Genomic DNA, 21,070 nt, shown 5'->3' on the forward strand with positions numbered 1-21,070 from the left:
GCTGACTAGGCTTGTAGCTCCTCTGCAGACTTTGTGTGGGGAGGGACTGCATTTTCAAGAGTAACATTTAGCCTTTCCCAGACTGATTTTGTGTAATCTGCAGTTAGCCTGCAACCTTTTGCTAGGCCTGCAAAAAATACTTCCTTACTCCTCAGTGACAGTCTTCTCCCCAGCTTGAGGACAAGAGGATTCCTTTTTTCTTGGTACTGATAAAATGTATTTTTTGCCATCAATATAGCTGCTACAGAAACATGTGCTACTGTGTTTCTACTGTTTCATTCTGTGAAAAACAATATAATGTTTCATTATATATTCCACTATGAAGTTTTTTTTGTGCAATAATGTACAGAGGCGAAGAGTAAAATAACAAATAAAGGTAACAAAGGTTAATATCAATTTAGGTAAGAATGGAGGGACAAAAGCTCTAGGCTTTTAGTAAAAGGTGGGAAGTAAAGAGGGAGGAAGCCTTTCTTTGAGATTTTAATGGCTTAGCAGTGGTTGAGAGAGGAGCAGATAGTTGTAAAGGGAGTCAGGAAGCCTAGCAGCAATGGCTTAATTGAGAAAGTTCTTGAGAAGTAAATAGCAAAATTTGAAAAACACTATAGTGTGATGTTAAGACACTATGGCTATACCTCAGTTTGACAGACTGGAAGGGATAAGGAGGATGGAAAATTCAGGAACCTACTGATTCTCAGTTGAGTTTTTTGAGGTTCCAGTGAGAGAGGATATAGTCCTCTGTCTTGGAGTGACAGCAGTCTTACAGCATCTGAAAGTCCCTAGACATTTTGAATGCATGGTTTTATGATGGCTGTGAGTAGAGATTTGCAGTATTGCAGAGGGAAATGATGAAAGTATGAATAAAGATTTTAGTGGAGGCAGGGTCGAGGTAAGGATTCTGGCAGTGTGCCAGAGATGGTGTTAGGCATATTGACAGGGGAGAGGCAGGGAGAAAATGTAAGCTCAGGATGAGGAATGACTTGAAGGTGTTAGTTTGCTCCCAAGGATAGACAGTAAATCTTAGTTTATTGGTACCTAATGCTCCAAGGTCCATGTATGCTGTAACAGATAATATAACAGTATATTACACAATAAAGTAAAGGCTTGGCAGAGAAGGAGAGATGCCAGCTGTGCCACTCTTATGATACTAGAGACAGACTATAAAAATATTAGAATTTTTAATATCACTATGGCACCCTGATAGGAAGCAGTGTGATGGTAGTAGTTTTAATGTATGATTACTTTTAACTCTGTGTCCTAGAAGAAACTTGCTAGTGTCTTATATGATCCTGAGTTTTAAGAATTACTTTTCCATTAAGCAAGTATTCAGAATGCCCAGCAAATCACTTTCTTTCCCTGTTAGATTTTATAGGGGTGAATTTGAAAACACATAGCTTTATTTAATACCTTAAAGTATTGACTGTAACAATTAACAGCAATTTGGTGTTGTGTCTAAGTAATATAGCAGAATAATCCAGGGTTATTGGAGAAGTGTTGATTTTAGGAGGTGGTGGCAAAGGCCAATGTAAGTGCATCTAATAGTGCTTTTCCCTGTCAAACTTGTTTGTTGAACACACTTTTGCAGCTCTGGTGGAAGAAGTTTATTCTGCTCAGCGGGAACGTGATGAGGCTGTCATGGCAAGGCTCAGGTTAGCCAACGAAGAGAGGGATGAAGCATTTCTGCGTGTCCAGCGTTTAGAAAAGTCTCTCAAAGAGTGAGTATACATTTCCTGCACCATGTAAAAAGGCTGTTGTGTCGGTCTGTGACAGTCATAAACTGCTCAACAGTGCTTATAGGAAAACTTAGCACATTATTATCTATGCAATAAAATAGACTAGGGCTAGTCATACTGTGTTATTGGTTAATTTGTTAGCTGTTATGTAAAACCGTCTTTTTCTCTGGAGATTGAGAAAGGTGAATAATTTTGATCACAAAAATTAAAAATATCATCAAAAGCTTCAGTATTGATTTATTGAGGGAGAAATAAGATGAATGTGACATTTTATAGGGATCTTTTGACACAGAGTACCAGAATGTCAGTCAAAAGTTGCAACATATAGGAAATCAATCAAGGCTTTAAGCCCACTAGACATTTCCTACAGCAAAATTTCTACTAATTATATGGGTGACACAGTAAAAATATATGGGTTTTTTTCCTATCTTTAGTTTGGGAGCAGTTTGTAAGGTAATAAGGGTACAATTAATAGTTCATAGGTTTTAATGTATCCCATTTAACACAACAGAAATAGGTAATCTTATGTTAAATAGAACTAAGTCAGGAGGAAATTGTCAAGAGTGGTTTCTTTCTCCCTTTGGGATATAGGCAGCTTTGAAGCTACACTTTGCTGCTCCATACAATCCTTGTCCATATGAGTTGTGATGATCTTGGTGATGATCTTTGTTAGTCCCTCAAACAGTAGTCCCACAAAGACTAGAGTGGCTGAGAAATTTCTCTTACTTTTCTGCCAGGAGAAATACAAAACAAACAAGCTTTTCGTGGTAGGAGACTGACTAGGTGCAATTGCTAGTTAACTAAATGACAGGCAATTATATTTTAAATAATTGATTCTACTAAGAACACTCCTCTTTAGGGCAGAAAACCAGTCATCTTCTTTTGGGAATTTTTATAGTTAGGGCCAGGGAATATTATCTGAATTAATTTCAATAATCTGCACATAATTTGTCCACCATTACTCTGTAGAATTTACAAGTTGCTAGAGTTTGTCACAGCCCCAGTGTTTGTCACAAATATGACTCAGCAGCAAAATTAGGAGATTGTATACCCACAAGAATTAGTATATGGTTTGTTAAATATCTCTACGGAGCCCGACTTTGTGCATATACATCTGAAATCTTGCCTTAAACAGCAGTCTCTGAGAAAATTATAGATGTGCTTTAAATTCCTCTAAGAGGCATCATAACTCTGAGCCTTACTTGACTCTCCAATTTCTTCTGCCCACCTTGTAATCTTGTATGTTCCAAGAGTAAAGAAAGTTTTGTATGGCTCCAAACATCACATGATCCTGTATATAAGTAGTTAGCCTAAACTCAAAATCTTTGATCTTAAAGCACTCGAGTAATGCAGAAAATTAATTATTCTGATCAACAAACCTGGTCAGTGACTTCTGGGTTTCTGACATATTGCTGCTTTTTCTGCAGTGGAATCCATAGACACACAGGTGACAGTTCTTGACACACGCGTCCCTCAGAACACCTTCACTTGTTTTCCTTTCAACCCCTTCTGTCTGCTTCACTCATGATCTTGAAAACTGACAGTTCTAAGCGAAAGTACAAGAAAAGAGAAGAAACTCCATTTCTCAGAGACCGTGCATAGTACCTTCCTTAAAAGTATGTCATTGCAGAAGGCACTGGATACACTGGTAATGCCAAAGTAGTACTTGTTCCCAGGAGAGTCAGTAACTCCCTTCACTGATATTTTGAAACCAAGCTATTACATTTTATTGCCATCATTTAGAGAACAGCAATTGTACTAGCTGTCATTCACTTGGGTGTTCTTTCCAATACTGTATAGAGAGGTCTGATACCCTGATGCCATTCAGAACCTAAGAACTGGTATAGGAGATTTCCCTGTGGAGAACACCAACTTTCTTTCCTAACTACCACCCTTGATAGTTTCTTCCTTCCTTATGGTGGTTCAAAAGGTCAAGTTCCCTGTCTCAGATGTGGAGCACATAGAGGTTTGGGGTTTTTATAAAGATCATTGGCTACTTGTGCCACACTCATCAAGTTTTAGAGCACAGGTCACTCTTTCCATCTGCTTTGGACTTATTCCAATCAGAGAACTTTACAAGAGTGCAATATTGAACAGCCTGCCAACCTTTTTCAAATGCCTTCATGCTTTCTTTAAATTACCAGCTGCAGCAGCTCTATTGTCATTATTTAACTGTAACAACCAAAATTCTTTCAGCCCTGTTGGCCCTAGGGGTTATGTTATCAGAATGTGTTTAGAAATGGGGGAGGAGGAATCCTTGGTTACTTCGGTTTAAAATCATGAGGTTTTCATTCATTGTCTATGCACAGCACAGGGAGACTTAGCAGGGCAAATATTCAGCTCTGGATGCTACTTTTTAGAAAATATTGTCACCTAAGGAGGTGTTTGTATACCTACAGACAGATCCCTTGTGGCAGTAATATGCTGAAGGTATGCTTATGGCAGAAGTTCATGTTCTTTTTCCCACTCCCATTTCTCCCTAAGGTGCCTTGCTTACCCAGCCTGTTGGTTGGCTGGGTGATTTTGTTGACCTGCACTTTTAGCAGTGTAGAAGTCCTCTGGAGAAGCTGGGTCAGTCCTGCCAATTTACTTTGACAAATACCGTTCTTTTCATTGTGAATACAAACTAGCTGGAGATCCATTTTTAAGTCCCACATGGAGTAGCACTTAGAACAATGTAAAAACCTAAAGCAGGAACTCTACAAGGATCCAGATCTGAGAATTTATTATAGTAATATAATAATTAATATTATTATGTTTGTTATTTTATTATTTGTGTTATTTTGGGAATACAAGTCAAACAAGCAAAGGTTTGCTTTTACTTTATTTTGTTTAGTTCTGGTGCTGACTGAATATTTTGGAGAAGTTGCTGCTTGTGAATGCTATATAAATATACCGATATATACTGATATATCTACTGATAGTATATTCTGAAGTAATTCTTTTTTAATTTAAAAATTTCTGTACTGGTTGATTTACTATGCCTTATGTACTGTTATCTGCTAAAACTAATGGAAAATGTGGTAGCATGCTGTCAAGTGTTCTATAATGTTTGCTAGCTAAAACCATGGCTTTGGAGCAGTGCCTGTCACAGCACTGCTGAAAAAATGTTGCTGTTTAGAAGACGTTTAATGGCACTGTATCTGTCTTAAAACATCATAGGCTACTTTTAGTATATGTCACCATTAAGTAAGTAGCAGTGGAGTGGTAAGGTAACTTTAATATGCTTATTTTTCCAGAAGAGAGATCTCTGTCCATTTAACTAACATTAGGTAAAATAAAACGTGTGCTATCCCATTTATTAGATTTTTGTGCTATCACTTACTACTTTTACACAGCCAGTGTTCAATGCTGTATGACTAAACTCTTCGTATCATCTTTGTATTTGACAGGTCAATATATGTTCTGTTGAAATAGAAAAGGAGGAAAGTGCAGGCAGGTTTGTTCCAGAATTAAATAAGGACCTTGCAAAGAATTGGCTTAGTTTCCTATTTTATGCAAGATATAAAATCAAAGTATTTTTAAAGTAACTTCAACTGATTTGGGATTTTTCCCTCATTTTGGAAGAAAGAAGTGGAAAAATAATTACTTAAAAATGAAGAAAACCCTATCAACAAAAGTCATGTTCTGTTTCATTTAGGGTGCAGTAAAAACAAAACAAAACAAAACAAAACAAAAGTAAAAGTTGTAAGCCCAGAAATAAATAAAATAAAAGCATCAGTCATTTCTATCACTGGGGAACTTTTTTCATCTAAGCACATATGAACAATTGATCCTTGTAGTCATATATAGCAGTAAACATTAATAACTTAACAGTCTGAAGTCAGTGCTGAAGATATGGAGCATTATTGAAAGATGGAGTCGAGCAGGTGGCACTTTAATATGTTCAGTGTCATGGTTGACTCTAAAGACTAGTAGAATGAAATTACTTGAGGTTCTAAAGATTTAAAAAGCGAACTCATTTTGCTGCACTAAGGAAATGCTACTGATCAGGCTTTCTGTGTCCCTTTTTTCTAGGCTAGAAAATATTAACCCTGAAGAAAATGACATGGTAAGCCATTCTCTGAGGAGATTTCTTGATGTCAGTCTTATATCTTAGAGGCTTAAGTTCAATTGAGTGGGTTTCAAGAACTAAGATGTGGGAAAAAGAAGAATTGACACACTAATAATGTACATCTTTGCTGCAATATGAAAATTCAATAACTTCACTCAGTCAATTTACAATTCACATGTGCCTATTAATTAAAACCCTATATTAAATAAAATATATTAAAACTTCATGTCTGACTAACATATAATGCTGTTGGTAGACATTACAGGAATTACTGAACAGAATAAACAATGCAGACACAGGGATAGATATACTGAAGAATGGCGCTATAATTCTGAACCGAATACACAGGACCAAAGAACGTAAAAAGAAAATAATAGCTGAGGAAATGAATGCAGTAATAGAACAACGAGATGCTGCTTTATCTCAAGTAAGTCTCTACAAGTATATAATCACTCAGTAGCAAATTTCTTTTGTTTCTTCTTCTTTTTTTTTTTTTTTATTTTTTTGAGAAGGGCAGGGGTTGGTTTACTTTTGGGTAAGAAAATTATATTGTTTACCTCTCTCATTTGAAAATCTCAGAGGAGAGCCCTTTTAGTAAATGTCTGATTGCTGATCAACTTTTTATTCATGGTAGTAGTGCCCATTAAAAACGGCATCATTGTGTTTCATGAGAAAAGTTATGTTTGTATTTTTTGTGCTTCATTACTATCTGTCTTCTTTCTAAAATGAAATCGTTTTCAGTGACTTGACCAATCTAAAAAGATTTTAAGGGCTTTGTTCTGCAGTATGCTGTATTGGTGAAATGCATTGGATGACAGTTAACTGGGATGGAAGGATTTATAAAGGGTTGTAAGTCGCAAAAATATACATTAAAGGTAGATAACAGTACCACATGCAACAATGCAAGCAATTCCTCCCCTTGTTGCTTTACATTCAGGAGATAAAAGTCAGCATGTGGTCCTTGACTCTCAAAGTCTTACCCATCTACTACGTGACTTAAAAGAATCTGGGTTCTTTTTTCTGCTCAGATCACTCATTGCCTGCAATTTCCTATTTTGAGAGAACAGTAATTGACTTCATTCTCTTCACCATAAAGAGAGTCTCTTTGCTTCTCTCATCTCATGGAAAAACTCATGGAAGAGTTTTTCTCTGGTTTTTTTTTTTGGTTTGAGTTTAGGTTTTTTACCCACCATTTTTTAAACGGAATTTTAACTCAATAGGAATACGTTGTAGGGAGGAACAGTCCAAGCAGGGAATGTATCTCCTGAGAAAAGATCTTAGACTGGATGAAGCTCCTTATGTATTTATGCCAGGCAAGAAATTTCATCTGACTCTTCCAATACTGAAAACTTTGAATTTTAATCTAAGTAACCAAAGCTGGCCCACATGTAAGTAATTTCTACTAGATTTAAAGTCAGGTTTGTGATCTTTAATGATATCAATAGTGTTAATTGAATTTATGTTCTATTGAGAAATTCTCTGGTAAAAGTTCCCCCTCCACAAGCACTGTAATTTTCACACTTTTTCCAGTCACTGTTTCTACATTCTCTCCTACTTTAGCCTTGAAATCCCCATCTGCCTGGTGCTTAAAATATTTTGTGTCTGTCAAGTATGTATTACAAAAAATCTTAATGTATTATTGGTGGTATTTTACTTTCTTAGTCTATTTTTTTTCCTTTTATAATAATATTGCTGGGCTGTTTCCCAGCACAGCTACTGGGAAACATCCAACAGCCCTTCCCAAAGTTTATGTTCTTTCTTCTTTGCACACGGCATTTGAAAAGTGTAGCTTGAAACAGGAAAGCTTTCAGCAAAACAGAAGGATCTCTTGATAGTTTTATTTTCATTTTTTCGGTTTTTGATTCTTTGTTGAAGTAGGCTTTCAGGTGTACTTGGACCATGAAACTTCTATGAATGTCAGAAGAATATTTTTGACAGGCGTTTTAATACGCTTTTTAATTTAATTGATTTTAAGCTGCCTGTTTAAGGAGTAATATTTTCCAAGTAATCAGCTTGAAAATTAATAATTATTTCAGATAGTAGTTGCTCAAGTGTCATACTATAAAAGCCATCTTTGGGCACATCAGGAAAATGTACAGGTAATGCTACTGCAGCTGAAAAAATAAATTAATAGAATAATAAATCCTCACGAAATGAAGATGTAAATACTTGGTATTAAGCTGTAGTACTATGATATTGCTAGCCATTTATACCACCATTGTTTTAAATTAATTGTTATTAGTAAAACTATTCATCCTGTGTTTTCAAACATGTGATGTTTTTACAGCTGTTACTGTTGAATCTAGAAAATAGATCCTTGGAATTGAAGCTACTTTCTACCTGTGTTTCTCACTTGATGATTCCTTGGGAATTCGTACCATACTTGAATTATTAGTAGTCTTTTGTTAACATTGCAATAGCAGTAGTTATTACAGTGCTAACAGCAAGAACAATAGGAGAGGGATTCTACAATAGACCACAAAGGGACTAGATATAATTCAGGGATGTATATGCTTAGCATAACAAATGCAAATTATTGGAAGTTAGATCTGGATTTGCCTCAGGCATTCATAATATCTGCAAGTTTAAATTTTTTTCTTTTTGTGGAAGTGGCATCAAATATGAAGGGGAGAATTGAGAGCAGGTTGAGAAGAAGCAGAAATAGGGTAAACCATTAGCCTGCTGTATCTATCCTCTGGAAAACGCATTTGTAAAGTTCAGAGGTCACTGGGCAGTGAAGGTTGAATGTTTCATGACACATGGTGTTGCTTTGTTCCTGGCTGCTGTTGTGTGGTGCTGGAGACAGCAATGTCATTTGAGTGACCAATGTAGCTGGTTCCATATGGTAGAGAACTACCTATATGATAATAAGTGTTTGGACTGACTGTGTTTAGTGAAGCTGCATCTATTACTTTCCACTGATTTTCTTCACAATAGCCTGGCATTCGGCAATTGAGTGCAGCGAGCATAAGTAGTGTCTAGCTTTTGGGGGTCAACTCACAGGATTTCTGATTTTTCTAAGGAACAATAATCTGAAAGCCTTCACAGCTCAAACACGTACTTTGATTTCAAGTGAGGAATAAAGTACATTTCTAGAGAATGGACGTTCTATAAACTATGCCTTTCCTATGACCAGGTAAATGCAGATTACTTCCAACTAGTCTATTAAATTCAGTTTTATAATGCTTTTTCTGGTAGCTACTGAGCTGCATTTTACTGGACTGCAGTTGAAGCATACTCGGTTATTAGCTAGTTGTGACTCTTCTGTTTGAATTTTACTTTAATAATTTTTTATTCTTCAAAAAATGAAGACCACTGTCCATGTCTTGGAAAGGCCATGAAAATGTTTTTTCTAACTGTAACGTCCAAAAACCTTTGCATATTTTTTGAGATCTCCAGCATGAGCATTGCTTCTTACTAGGAGGCAGATTGAGGCACTTCTATCCTTGTATTGAGCTGTGCAAGTGTATATAATCTCAGATCTTTCGCTAGATTGCTGAGCAAATATGCAAACTACTTTTTGTATGTGTGAAAACAAATGAAATGGTATAAACTCAAATATTTGATACTACTTTTAGTATGTATTTTCAAGTGAATAATAAACAAACAACTAAAGCATGGCTAAACATTGACATCCATCTTCTCCTGTATCAACCCCCTTAAAAAAACAAACTCAACAGTTTGGTTGTATTTGCTAAGATATGTTTGTTAGTGAACAGATATTGTGTGATACTGAGGATCTTCAGCATGTTTTATGACTGATCCTCTGAAAGAAATAAAACACCATTTTCTTGTCTGTAATGTTCAGTTTTGTCTTAACCCATTCAAGGAAAAAACTGATTTGTCCTGTTGATCATAACACAGTTTTACCTTTCTTGAGAAATCTTTCTTGCTTGAGTAATCCAGTTAATTACAGACATTTAGCAGAGATTCCATATGGCATAGTCACGTTGTGTGATCCTCACAAAATACTCCAAAGAAATGGTTTCCAGTAGGAGGCAATACAGTACAGTGTCTCAGCCACTTATTAGCCACATCACACCTTGTGGACAGGAATGTTAATATCATTACAGGATTGGCAGCTGAAGACTTGAGTAACCCATTACAATTACTTTTCTTCTGGTTTAGACAAGAAAGGGGACCTTTTAATTGGTACAGCTTGAAGGAAGTGGTTTTTTTAAAGCTCATTAAGAGATTAGGAGATTGTGTGTTTGATATGTTTCCAGTCCTAACTAATTCTGTAAATGTGGGATATGTAAATTGGTAACAGTCAGTTCTATACAGAGTTTTAAATATTAAAGATGTATATAATTTGCTATTAAGGAATAGCAGTGGTTTCATGGCTGGCAAAATATCATCTCTAGTACACTGATCTTGAAGCAATAACATAACTGGCAAGCAAACCTGGTTTTACAGCTTTGAATAGTTTGACCACATCCTGCTGTGCAGGAACATGCATATGACTGTTCATGTAAAAAATTGGCAGGCACCCAGTTGCTCATCTGAAGCAAGTTAAAGAATCCTTCTCCATTTTGAGGCGCTGTTTGGCAGCAGGCAGCACTTTATCGTCATTGAAAACAATGACAAGATGCACTATGCTTGACTTCCTCTCATCATCAGTTTCGACTAATGACTAATAACTGATAAATGTCTGTGCTTACAGCTAGTCAGATTCTTGCTGGTTTGGGTTTTTTTGTTTGTTTGTTTGTTTGTTTTGTTCTGCTAAAGCAATTTTCCTGCGTTTACACCAAGTAGTGTGTAGAACTCTGTGTTGCCTGTGATTCACAGAGCATTAAGGCATTTTCAGCACAGGAGCGAACAGGTCTTACTGAGGTAGTAAACCCAAAAGCTGTATGAAATGTAAAAACAAGAAATGTAGATGAAAAATATTTACAGATCTTGGATCCTTAATTGGGGGATACTCAGTTGACAGATTACAGTGCCTCATGACTCGGGACAGAGGTGATCCTTTTGCAAGCCAAACCACAGTTTGAGACATTAATTTTTGTACTTTTAATTAGAAGTTTGGTTTTATACTCTGTGTTTTGGTACCCTTTGGCACTTCTTGATTAAGGATACTAATCAAGTTCTTGGCTGTCAGGAGCCATTTGCCACTGATATTTGGGAACAGGAAAAGAAGAGGTAGGATGCTGTATTCACAGTTTTTTATGAGCCAGACAGCTGCTGTTGGGTACTGATGATTTTGGCCATGAACTTACTTCAGGAGGAAAGTGAAAGTAAAGGGAATATTTACTATACTTTGGGGATCCTTCAAGAACCATGCTTGTTCACTAATTACTAGTTGCCTTTGGGAAGGCAACAGCAAGTTGCTGTTCTTATTTGCATCCTTTGCTCTGAGACGTAGCTGATGAATGGATGTGGGGAAATTCCTTGCCAGCGGGATGGTTAAACAGAGAGAAGACACCTGTCTGCAAGATACCCCTTTTTATGCTGTGAATTTAGTCCAAGTCCTGAGAGAAAGCAATAGGGATATGGAGTAAGATATAGAGTAGATTAAAAAATTAAAAAAATTTGAGATTTAACATTAACAATTGCACAGTGACTGCAGGGAGTAAAGAAGGAGGGGTTGATGAAATAGTTGTAGGTTTTATTGGGATTCGCATCGGTGGACTCAGGTAAAGCTCAGATATCTCTTCTTTTTCTTCTTTCTTTTTGCTGAGTAAAAGGGATCCTGAAGGGAGATCACAAAAAGCCAAGTTATATGAGCAGTGATTGTGATTAGCAGTATTAGTTTTAGTCTGTTTAATTGCAGTGCAGTGCAACAGTGCTTTAAAATGTCACATTTCATTTCCTCTGTACCTAAATAAAGATAATCCTTTTAAAGTTTGACTAAATTCATGTTTTAGGAAATCCATGTTATACTGAACATGGTTAAATCTATGTTTTCTTTGCTCCTTCTCAGAATAAACCAAGTGAACCTCACTAAGTGCCAAACTGAGCCAGTGATTTCTGTATTTGGGACACGTGGAGTAAAACTATTGTGAATGATGCTGAAGAGCATCAGGAATCTTTTTCTTCTCAGAAAAAGGCAGGTTCTTCACTACTTGGCTACTTATTTTTTCTAAAAACAAACCCAGTTTGAAAATATATAATAATTCTTTACTTCCCAAGTTGATTAGGTGTGCTCTGACTTTCTACCTTGGGTATATTTGTGCTGGCCTTAGCATGAATATTTTCCAGGAGAAAATTCCGTTAAATATTTGGCTACATTTAGGAGATCATGAAATGTTTTTTGCCTCTGAAGTAGGAACTTTAGTCCACTGGAGACTTAACTAGAGAGAAAATAGGCCAAACTTGGTTTCTTACCTGGGTTTTCTGATTTGTGTAGAATATCCCCCCCCAAAAAATAACACCTGTTAAATCTTTTGCCATAATGCTCTGTTTAATTTGATCAGGGTATGTAATTCACAGTTTTCAAAGCATTAAGAAATCTGAGGAGTGGTGAGATGTTCAAACAGGATAGTAGGAGAAGGTTTCAGGACACTACAAATCCGTGTTTGTAATGTCAGTTTGTCTCTCACGCTGACGTAGCAGAGGTTGTGATTTCTCTGTGGGCAGGTATCAGTTAATAGAGTATGAAACTCTTAGATTTCACTGGAGTTGGAATTTTATTAGTGAACCCAAGTATTTTGAAATTTATTCCTTAGTTTAGACTTCAGTGAGGCTTTTGCATGAGATCTTGCATTTTTTGAGTTAATACTCCTTGCAGCTTGAAGTGCAGGTCAGATGGTAGGTCATCAGTGGAGGGAGAGGAGAATTTGAAGGAAATTACCCTGAGGAGCTGTTATACTGAACTTTTGTATTTAGTCCATGAATGCTAAGTGTGAGTAAATATGTAAATGTTAATGAAGTGTTTCCTTGAAGAGAGGGATTACGGTTTTTCTTTTTGAGCTTTAGAAGCAAAATTTTAATTGATACTGCATTTCTTTTTTTTTGCTGCCGTAAGGTTTTGACTGAATGATGCCTGGAGACACATCATTGTTTGCATTGTTAAATCACCTGTTGTTCCTCTGCAAACAGTGTGTTGTGCAGAATTCAGAAAATACATGTCTGCATAGTATTTGAGGGCATGATCAAGCTTGATATCTTTAATTGTAAACTTTAATGAATTTCCAGTTGAACATTCATCCTCTCTTCAGTACCTAGAAACTCCTCACCCCTTTGAAAATGGCAGTAAATTTGCATGCAAGCTTGTTCCATTAATTGCTATTTGACTCATCTATCATGGGCTAAGCTTTATATTCACACAGCTTAGACTTTCAAGCCAATTTCTGGAATTAATTTAAATATTTAATGTCAAAACCCTAGGACGAAAGAGAGGAAAAATGTTTTGTATGCTTACTGATCACCTGTTTCAGTAGCAGCAACCCTTAGAGGAAACTTCCAATGTGATAAAAGCAGAATTCAAAGAGTATTCCCTCTGGAGAGTATCACTATGCATGCAATAAGGTTTATAGGTACTGAAACTCTACATGCAATAAGGTCTGTAGGTACAAAAACTGTCGTAGAGGTACCTTCAGTAAGTTTTCCATGATACTTAACACTTCACAGTTTCAAGTTAGGTACTGAGTGTTGAATCAGATTTCGCTTTGGTTACTTGTATAAAATGTTGAATTTTCGTAAAAATTGGGGAAAAAAATAAACCTGTGTGCTTTATGAAAAGCTGGTTTTCTTAGTCAACTTTCTAAGGAAACTTCATGCAAAATTACTTTGTTATTTTGGATACACAGATGAGTTTGCATAAGAATTTTTTTTATAAGCAACAAAGGATTTTGTGTTTCATTTTTATCATTAATCTGGAGTCTAAAAAGGCTAATGTGCCTGGCCTGTGTGTTCACTTGCTTCTCCTACCTTGACACTTCATCAGTGTTCATATGTTGCAATTTTGTGTTTTATTGTGCCTGTATTAGCAAGTAGTGTGAACAAATAGTGGTGGATCTGGAGTATGAAGTAGTTCTCAGCATCTGACATCCACATTAACTCCTTTCCAGAATGGGGAGGAGGGCATTTCTTTTGTTTTGTTTTGGTTTGGTTTGTTTTGGTTTGGTTTGGTTTGGTTTGGTTTGGTTTGGGGTGGTTTTTTGCCTGGGTTTTTTAGTCAGATTAGCTGTAGTTAGGTCCTATAGACTGAATACCATTTGTGTCAGAATGCACTAGGTGAATTCCTGGAGTGCATCTTTGAGTTTGCTCAAATCAAAAAGGAATACAGTTTGTTTTCTCAGATAGCACACCCTGGTGCAGAACAAAGCTTAATAAGTAGAGAAAGTGCTAAGTAGCATGCAGATTGTGTATTATATGAAATTAAGGATAAAAGTGAGATGATTTTTAAGAAAGAGAATGAGGTTTATTAAAATAAATAGGGTAGTAAAAGCTATCAATGTTCTTGGAGAAAGTATTCTAGTATGTTTGTATTCAGACCTTTTCCTTTGAAAATTATTAGACTACTTTATATGCAGACTTTTCTAGTGCTGATTTTTGTCTATCAAGATGTAAATGAATTTGGCTCCTTCAAGGAGAATTAGGTTTCAAACTAGTAGCATAAAATGCAAATAAAGTTATACACAGAATGGAAAGTTTGGATTTAATTGTGCAATGGAGATACCTTCCAAGAATAGCAGGCAAACCGTATTGCTGATCGTGCCACTTCTACATCAGTAATTGAGTAAGAGTGTTGTGGGACATGGAGCTAAGAAGAATGAATAGAGCTACTTTTTGTTGACTTAATTTATTTTTATTTCCAGAGTCCCTGAGGTGAAATATTGACCTCTCTTCCAGCATTGCAATACCCTCCACAGTCATCCTTATGATTCAGCATGTGTGCTAAGCTGTAAAGGAAGGAGTTGAGTAAGGCAGCTAAGGTCTAGCAGTAACAGAGGATGTAAAGAAAAATTACTGTGATGTTGATAAGCTGATTATTCACTTTCAACAGAATTGTAGATGATTGTGACTGAAATTTGAGTCTTAAAAATGCTTTTGTTAGTTCTATTTCTAAATTTTTAACTGGTTTTAAATGATGAGGTAACAATTACAAAAAAGGCAGTTTTCTCTCTTGGTTTGGTCTGAATATCGTGACCTTTTTTTTTTTTTTTCTTCTTTTTTCTTTTTTTTGGTTGTGAAGCTGTTGATCAATTTTTCCAAGTCCTTTGTCTTGATGAAATTATTTTACATATTCTGGTTTAAAGTGTGTAGTACTCCTACACAAAAAAAAAGGGCCAAGAAAATCTATCAATATTCTCTTTATGGAAGAGAGATTTCACAGTAGCATTAACTTATCTCTGTCTGGTTCACCAAGTATGCCTACATTTGTTTGTTGTATGGCTTTACTGTTTCGTGCTTCAGATTGTGAGTATCTAGGATTTAGCCTCTTTTCCATGTTCTGTTTATTCACTGTTAATTATTTTTCAAGCTGAGTTGCTTGAGAACAAGAAAAATTTAGCTTCCATTACCCTCTATTGCAAATGAAGGACAGGCTTTCCTATTGCATGTAGTCTGCATGTGGTTGTAAGATGCTCTTGTAAGGGAACTTTTTAAAGCTTTCTGATGTTAGTGCTTTGTTGTCATTCTTTTCAGTCATGTTTTTGATTTATTGTTGAATATGAAGCACAAAGTATCATTTTGGTTTATAGTTTACTTTTGTATTGAAAATACTAAATTACACAATTCAAATAAATAGAAATACTTAAGGGCCCTTAGGAAGCTGTGACTGTAAAAAGTATACTTACAGCTATATAAAATGAAAAATTATTGCAGATGAACAACAGTATTAAATCACACAAGTTTGGCAACTTTTTGCAGTTCCGGAGTTGTGATCAGAAATACAGAATACAAGTGGCTAACTACACAGTATTTAATTGATATAAAATACTGATGCAGTAATGCTTATGAATGTCCATTTTATATTGTTAATAATATAGAATTGATAATTATCTTTTGAGACAGGAATTTTGACATTACCTATTATTTATTAATTACTAGCTATAAATATGTAAATTTAAGTATATATATATATATTTAAAACCATTGTTGTGTGACAGTTATTGGTCATCTTTCAGTTATGCTGTTGCTTATTTCTGAATTAGCTGTATCATCTTTCTCTGCTATCTGCAGAATTATTACCAAAGAATATAGAATCCCCAAAAAAAACAGAGTAAAGCTCTCTATCGAAAGAATAGCTATGAACACTTTGCTCCTAGTTGTCTCTTGAGATGACTTTTCACCAATAGGTAAGATTTGTTTCAAGTCTTTTTATAGTCATGATGAGAAATTTCTTATTTCAGAGATGGTATTACAGATACCAGCAACATTAGGAAACAATAGTTTTCACTAATTTTTTCCTGAAAGTGCTCTGCTGTCTTGTATTCAGTATGAGAGTGAGCACTAGGCCTCTCTGTGAGTTTAATTCCTTCGTCTTTAGGAGAAAGTTTTTCTTTCTTGGTCTACAAGCATTTTTTCAACCTCATTGCTCGGTGTCCTGTTCACAGTCAAAATGTTAGGACTTCAACTGAATCTTAGTCTGAAAAACAAGTCTTGAAAGACTCACTGTGAAAAGGAGAGTATCCAGTGCCAGACTTCAGGAAGAAACAGCAAAATTATTATTAATGCCTTGTGCTGAATCGTTCCATCAGCTCTCCTTCTGCTTTAGCCAACAGCTGTGTCTCTCCTTACATGTTCTCCTTATGTCATGTACAGTGTCTTTTGTGGTATCTAGACTCTTCTCAGCAGTAGTCACACATTTTAGCCATTTTGTTTGTTTTGGCAGCCAGGCCTATCAGATGTTCTCATAAAATTCTTCTATTTTTGTGTTTTTCTTAATTTTTTCTCTCCTTAGGGTGTCCTATCGTCTATACACAAAGATTGGAATTGCCGGGATGAGAGTAGTATTGGTAATTTCACAGGTCAAAGGCAGCTGATTTTCAGTTTAAGCATTTCTGCTTTTCAGTAACATATCCAAAAGCTTTTAGGAGACTGTTATTCAAAACTGCAGGATCAGCCCACTTGAGAAGGGGCATCTATTTGGGTATCCAATACATCGATCTCTGTAAAACACCTTAATGAAGCTGAAGCTAAAATTTGTCACAGAGATAAAATCTTCAGATTTAATTGCTTTTTAATATTTACAAAGTCTTACTTATGTACCAAAATCATACAGGTATTTCTCTGTGTTACCAAAGCTGAGCAATACATAATTTATAAATGTGTGGTTTTGTTTTAGTTTTTGCAGAGCTTTGCTTTACTTTCTTGAATCTTTCTTTGTGGGATGCCTTTGTATTCTAGGTATGATTTATTTAAAGTTTATGAAAAGCTGATAAATTTCTTGATTTTTAAAAATTATTTTCATTCCACTTTCCAGTGCATATGAACAAATTGTAAAAGCTATACAGAATACAATTTTTATTTTTTCTGTTAGTTAACTGTATTTGCTGTTACTTTCTCTGTATTGATGAGACAGAAAGTGTTTTCACATTAACATTTGAAGATCTGTCATTTTCACCCTTATACTTAGTTATAACACTGCCATTAATTTTGCTTTCACATAGTTATGTCCTTCAGTATTGAAGTTTCCTAAAAATCCATGGGAAAAGAGCGAATACTACAGATTGAGATCATTTATTTGAAAAGTGTCAGTTGTCCCTGACTTATCTGCAGAGGTTTGTGTTTTCACCTACCTAGTTGGTGTTTTACTTTGTAATAATCTCTAATTTAAAGCAGTTTTTATTGCATGTTAAACAAGTTATGTGTGGACATATTATATACCAGAAAATATTCAAGAGCTGCTACTTAAGTAACTGATGGCTCAATTTAGAGTACGAAATTTACCACGACAAACAGACAGCATGTACTACAAGGTACACCTGCAATACCATGATTACAGTATCAGAATAAAAAGATTTTAAAACTCTGCCATCTATACAGTGATCCATGATACTGTTTTCTTGAAAAATGTGATGATATTTAAAGATAGACCAGAAGTATTCCTGTCCTTTTGTGCAGTAAATGCCAACTTAATGTTTCGGCAATAGCCTTGTTTGCATATGGATTTTACAAAAATCCATTGAAGATTATTTGCAAATCAGCTCATTAGAATGACAGATTGCTTACCAAACTTTGTTTTCTTGTCAACTAATATTGGTTACATTCAATTAAACAAGGTTGTACTTCCTAAAAACATAATCTCAGTCTGCAGCTGAGTGCCTTGCTTATATCTGCAAATCAGATTCCTAATTTCTAGATCTAGTTGGAAGATTAGGCTATAAATATTTCTAAAATTTCTCCTTTTCATACAACTTGCACATTTTCACTACCTCTGTATATATTGTTCAAGTATCAACACTGCAGATTATTAAGTGGGGGTGAGGTAAAGGCTTTAAACAAAAGCAATTGTCAGCTTTCTGCCATGGTGTGTTGTCAGATATTTGACAAGCTGTCTCTTGGCCACAGGCCATCTGCTTGTAATGGAGCTGACTGCTCTTCTGAGGAACCACCAAACATGTGGCCACACACAGCAATAGCTCCGTGTCATTTGGTGTCATCTATAAAGCAAAGGTTTGGGGTGTAGTAGTCCCAGTTCTGATATGATCCTGTTGGTTGATTAAGGCTCTTAAACTTTCTGTGTTAATTTGTCATCCCACAAAACAAGAAACTACTATTTACTAACTTGATTTGAGTGTTGGAAAAAGTGATTGTTTATGAAAAGTTACAATATAATTATTTATGAGTATAATTAAGGAAGAATCATGTCATAAAGAGAATATGTATGGTAAAAAGGTGAAGTAAAAAAAGAAAAAGAAATAAAGTGGTGTAATGAAGTGAACCTTATTCAGGCCAAGACAAGAACTGAGAATTAGACTGTACATTATGTGTACATTCTGACATGCAAAAGAAGGGAAAGATGCTACTTTTGAAGGAGGGAGAAACTAAAGAACTTGGAGAGGGAAGACTTATCTTTTCTTCTTTCAGCAATGAAGGAGGAGCAGTAAATTTCTTTGTTAAAGTTATTTAAAAATATAGTTTATGGCTTTCTGAAATTTGTGTTTCATCCATTAGTAACACATAATCTTTCACCAAAGCTTCCTTACAAATGAATATGTGGGAATTGCATTGATTTGGAAAATGCATGCTAAAACCATAAATAAAATAAGATCAGAATAATATTTTAATATTCAGATGCTTTGACTTGCTTCTTGGTGACCTTTCTTGCAGTATTACTTATTACTTAATTGTGGTAGAAATTATTTCAGGTAGTTCAGGAGGGTATTTAGGTCCTGGTTTTCGTGTTAGTATATTAATGAATGTTCTGCTTAAATGGCAGATTTATTCCAAAACCTCTTGGGTGTTGTGCAATTTTGTTTTTTAAAGTTTTTAAAGATGTTGAAGTTAATTACTCTGAATTCTTTTCTATGCAGAAGTTTCTGCTCTGAAGTCTTCTCTTGTATCTGTATGCTGGACTTGCTGATGTCCATTGGAAGTAAATGGACATCTAGCTATTATTGTACTTGCTGACCTTTATTCAGTTATTTAGAATTAAGCTAATCAAGACTTACTTTTTTATTTTTTGTAATTACTTTTAAAAGAGAATCTTGGCTTTTGAGTGTTCTTTTGCACTTATGATAAAATTTGAATAAGTGTTTTTCATTTGCTGAATTATTTGGGAATATTAGTAGTTTCCTTTGCTTTTAAATGTAACACTGACATGTGAATTATAATGTCATTGTACTGTGACAGTCTCTGTTTTTTCTAAAACTCTGCAGTAGGGCATGAGCAGGCGTACTACTTGTGTACTACTCTGCTTACATGCTTAGTTTGTACATTATTTATTATACTTATAAGCATGAAATTTAAAAATTGAATTAATAATGTGACTTTGATGTAAAGCAGAAGTTGCTTATTTATATGTGACAGGCAATTAGGAAAAAAGCACTCTTAGTTTAGTTGAATGCATTTTTTCTTACTTTCAGACCCAGTACAGCCTCATGAATAAATGTTTGACTCCAGGTTACTAGGTTTTTGTTTTGATTAGAAACAACTCGGAGGTGAGATAAGTTTGCTAACTTATATGCAATGGCCACGGGAAAATGTGAAGGTGACCCAGTTACAAGGCTTCAGCAGCTCCTGCTGTTGTTTCCTCCTGCTGACCAGGAGTCTGTCAGCAGCCCCTGTGAGCACAGGCACGATCATCCAGTGCACAGCCAGCACAGGAACCGTGCTTGAATGGCCTGTGAGTCACATACAGCTCAAGAACGTCACCTTTTCCTTTCTCTATTTCTTGCACATTTTTATAGTGAGTTTCATTGATTAGGAAAGTCTGTGTGTGCTGAACTCATTGAAGAGTACATGAGGGTTGTTTTGATCTTTGAAATGTCATCATTGCAAGGAAGTAAGAATATGTAGAGAATGCAGTCGGGTGGGTATCAGTGCTACTCAGTGCTGTGGAATTGCTGCATATGTAAGGATGGTTAACATGAAGGGTGTAAACAGTTAAAATTTATGGTCTAAATTTTCTGAATATCTTACTGTGCATTTACAGTTCCTTTAACTATTAAAATGAAATAAACGAAAACTTGTTTTGCTGCATTTGGAGTGTTCAGAAATAGACAGGGAGAGGAATGGTAGGAGGAAACCTGGTCACGCATACAGCCTATTATCTGCAGTAATGCTACAGGCTGCAACTGGCTCACAGTGACAAAGAAAACAAAAATGTTTTATTTGTATTTTGATGCATTTCTTTTTGTAGCTTTTTGAAGCAAGACACCATTGAACTGCTACTAAAAAAAGGAAACTTTTATATCTAAGCATTTATCTTACTAATAGAACATAAATTTTTAGAGATGCATATGTTTCTGAGGCCTAAACTCTACTAAAACACTTTTCTTTCTTGAAATTCCAGTAGTTCTAAGCTGCTGGGCATTGTATAAATAATCATTCAAACACATTTGTTGATGGTTTGCCAAAACTTTGAAGTAATTTTTCTCAGTGGTTAGAAAACCTTAATTCAAAATTATAATGTAATGGAAAATTTTTCTAGTGATTATTATGTAGAAACTCATTTATTTCTTTATTTCTTTTAAAATTATTACTCTAGAAGAAAAAGGATAAACCCTATTTATGTAAGTGCTTCCAGACATCTGCAGTTCAAAGTACATAATTCACGGTGACACCAAAGGTTGGTTTGTGTTTTGACTGGATGACTTTGGTATTATTTTTGTCTGCAAAGGAAAGTGTATAGCATCCAAATGGTGCAAGATGTTTGCCTCTCCAGAAATTGTGA

The 21,070-nt window shown here is 35.4% G+C and overlaps 1 protein-coding gene across 2 annotated transcripts in view; it reads left to right on the forward strand.

Moving 5' to 3' along the window:
- MIPOL1 (mirror-image polydactyly 1) overlaps window positions 1–21,070 on the forward strand; it is a 186,083-nt gene that overhangs the window by 60,344 nt on the left and 104,669 nt on the right. For both annotated transcript variants that reach the window (XM_088167305.1, XM_088167306.1), the window contains 3 exons: window positions 1,583–1,712; window positions 5,748–5,781; window positions 6,041–6,211. In XM_088167305.1, coding sequence (XP_088023431.1) covers window positions 1,583–1,712; window positions 5,748–5,781; window positions 6,041–6,211 — 335 coding nt within the window. The remainder of the gene's footprint in view (window positions 1–1,582; window positions 1,713–5,747; window positions 5,782–6,040; window positions 6,212–21,070) is intronic.

Source organism: Sturnus vulgaris, chromosome 6 (genome assembly GCF_052056855.1).
Source record: "Sturnus vulgaris isolate bStuVul1 chromosome 6, bStuVul1.hap1, whole genome shotgun sequence".
In the NCBI taxonomy this organism is placed as follows: domain Eukaryota; kingdom Metazoa; phylum Chordata; class Aves; order Passeriformes; family Sturnidae; genus Sturnus; species Sturnus vulgaris.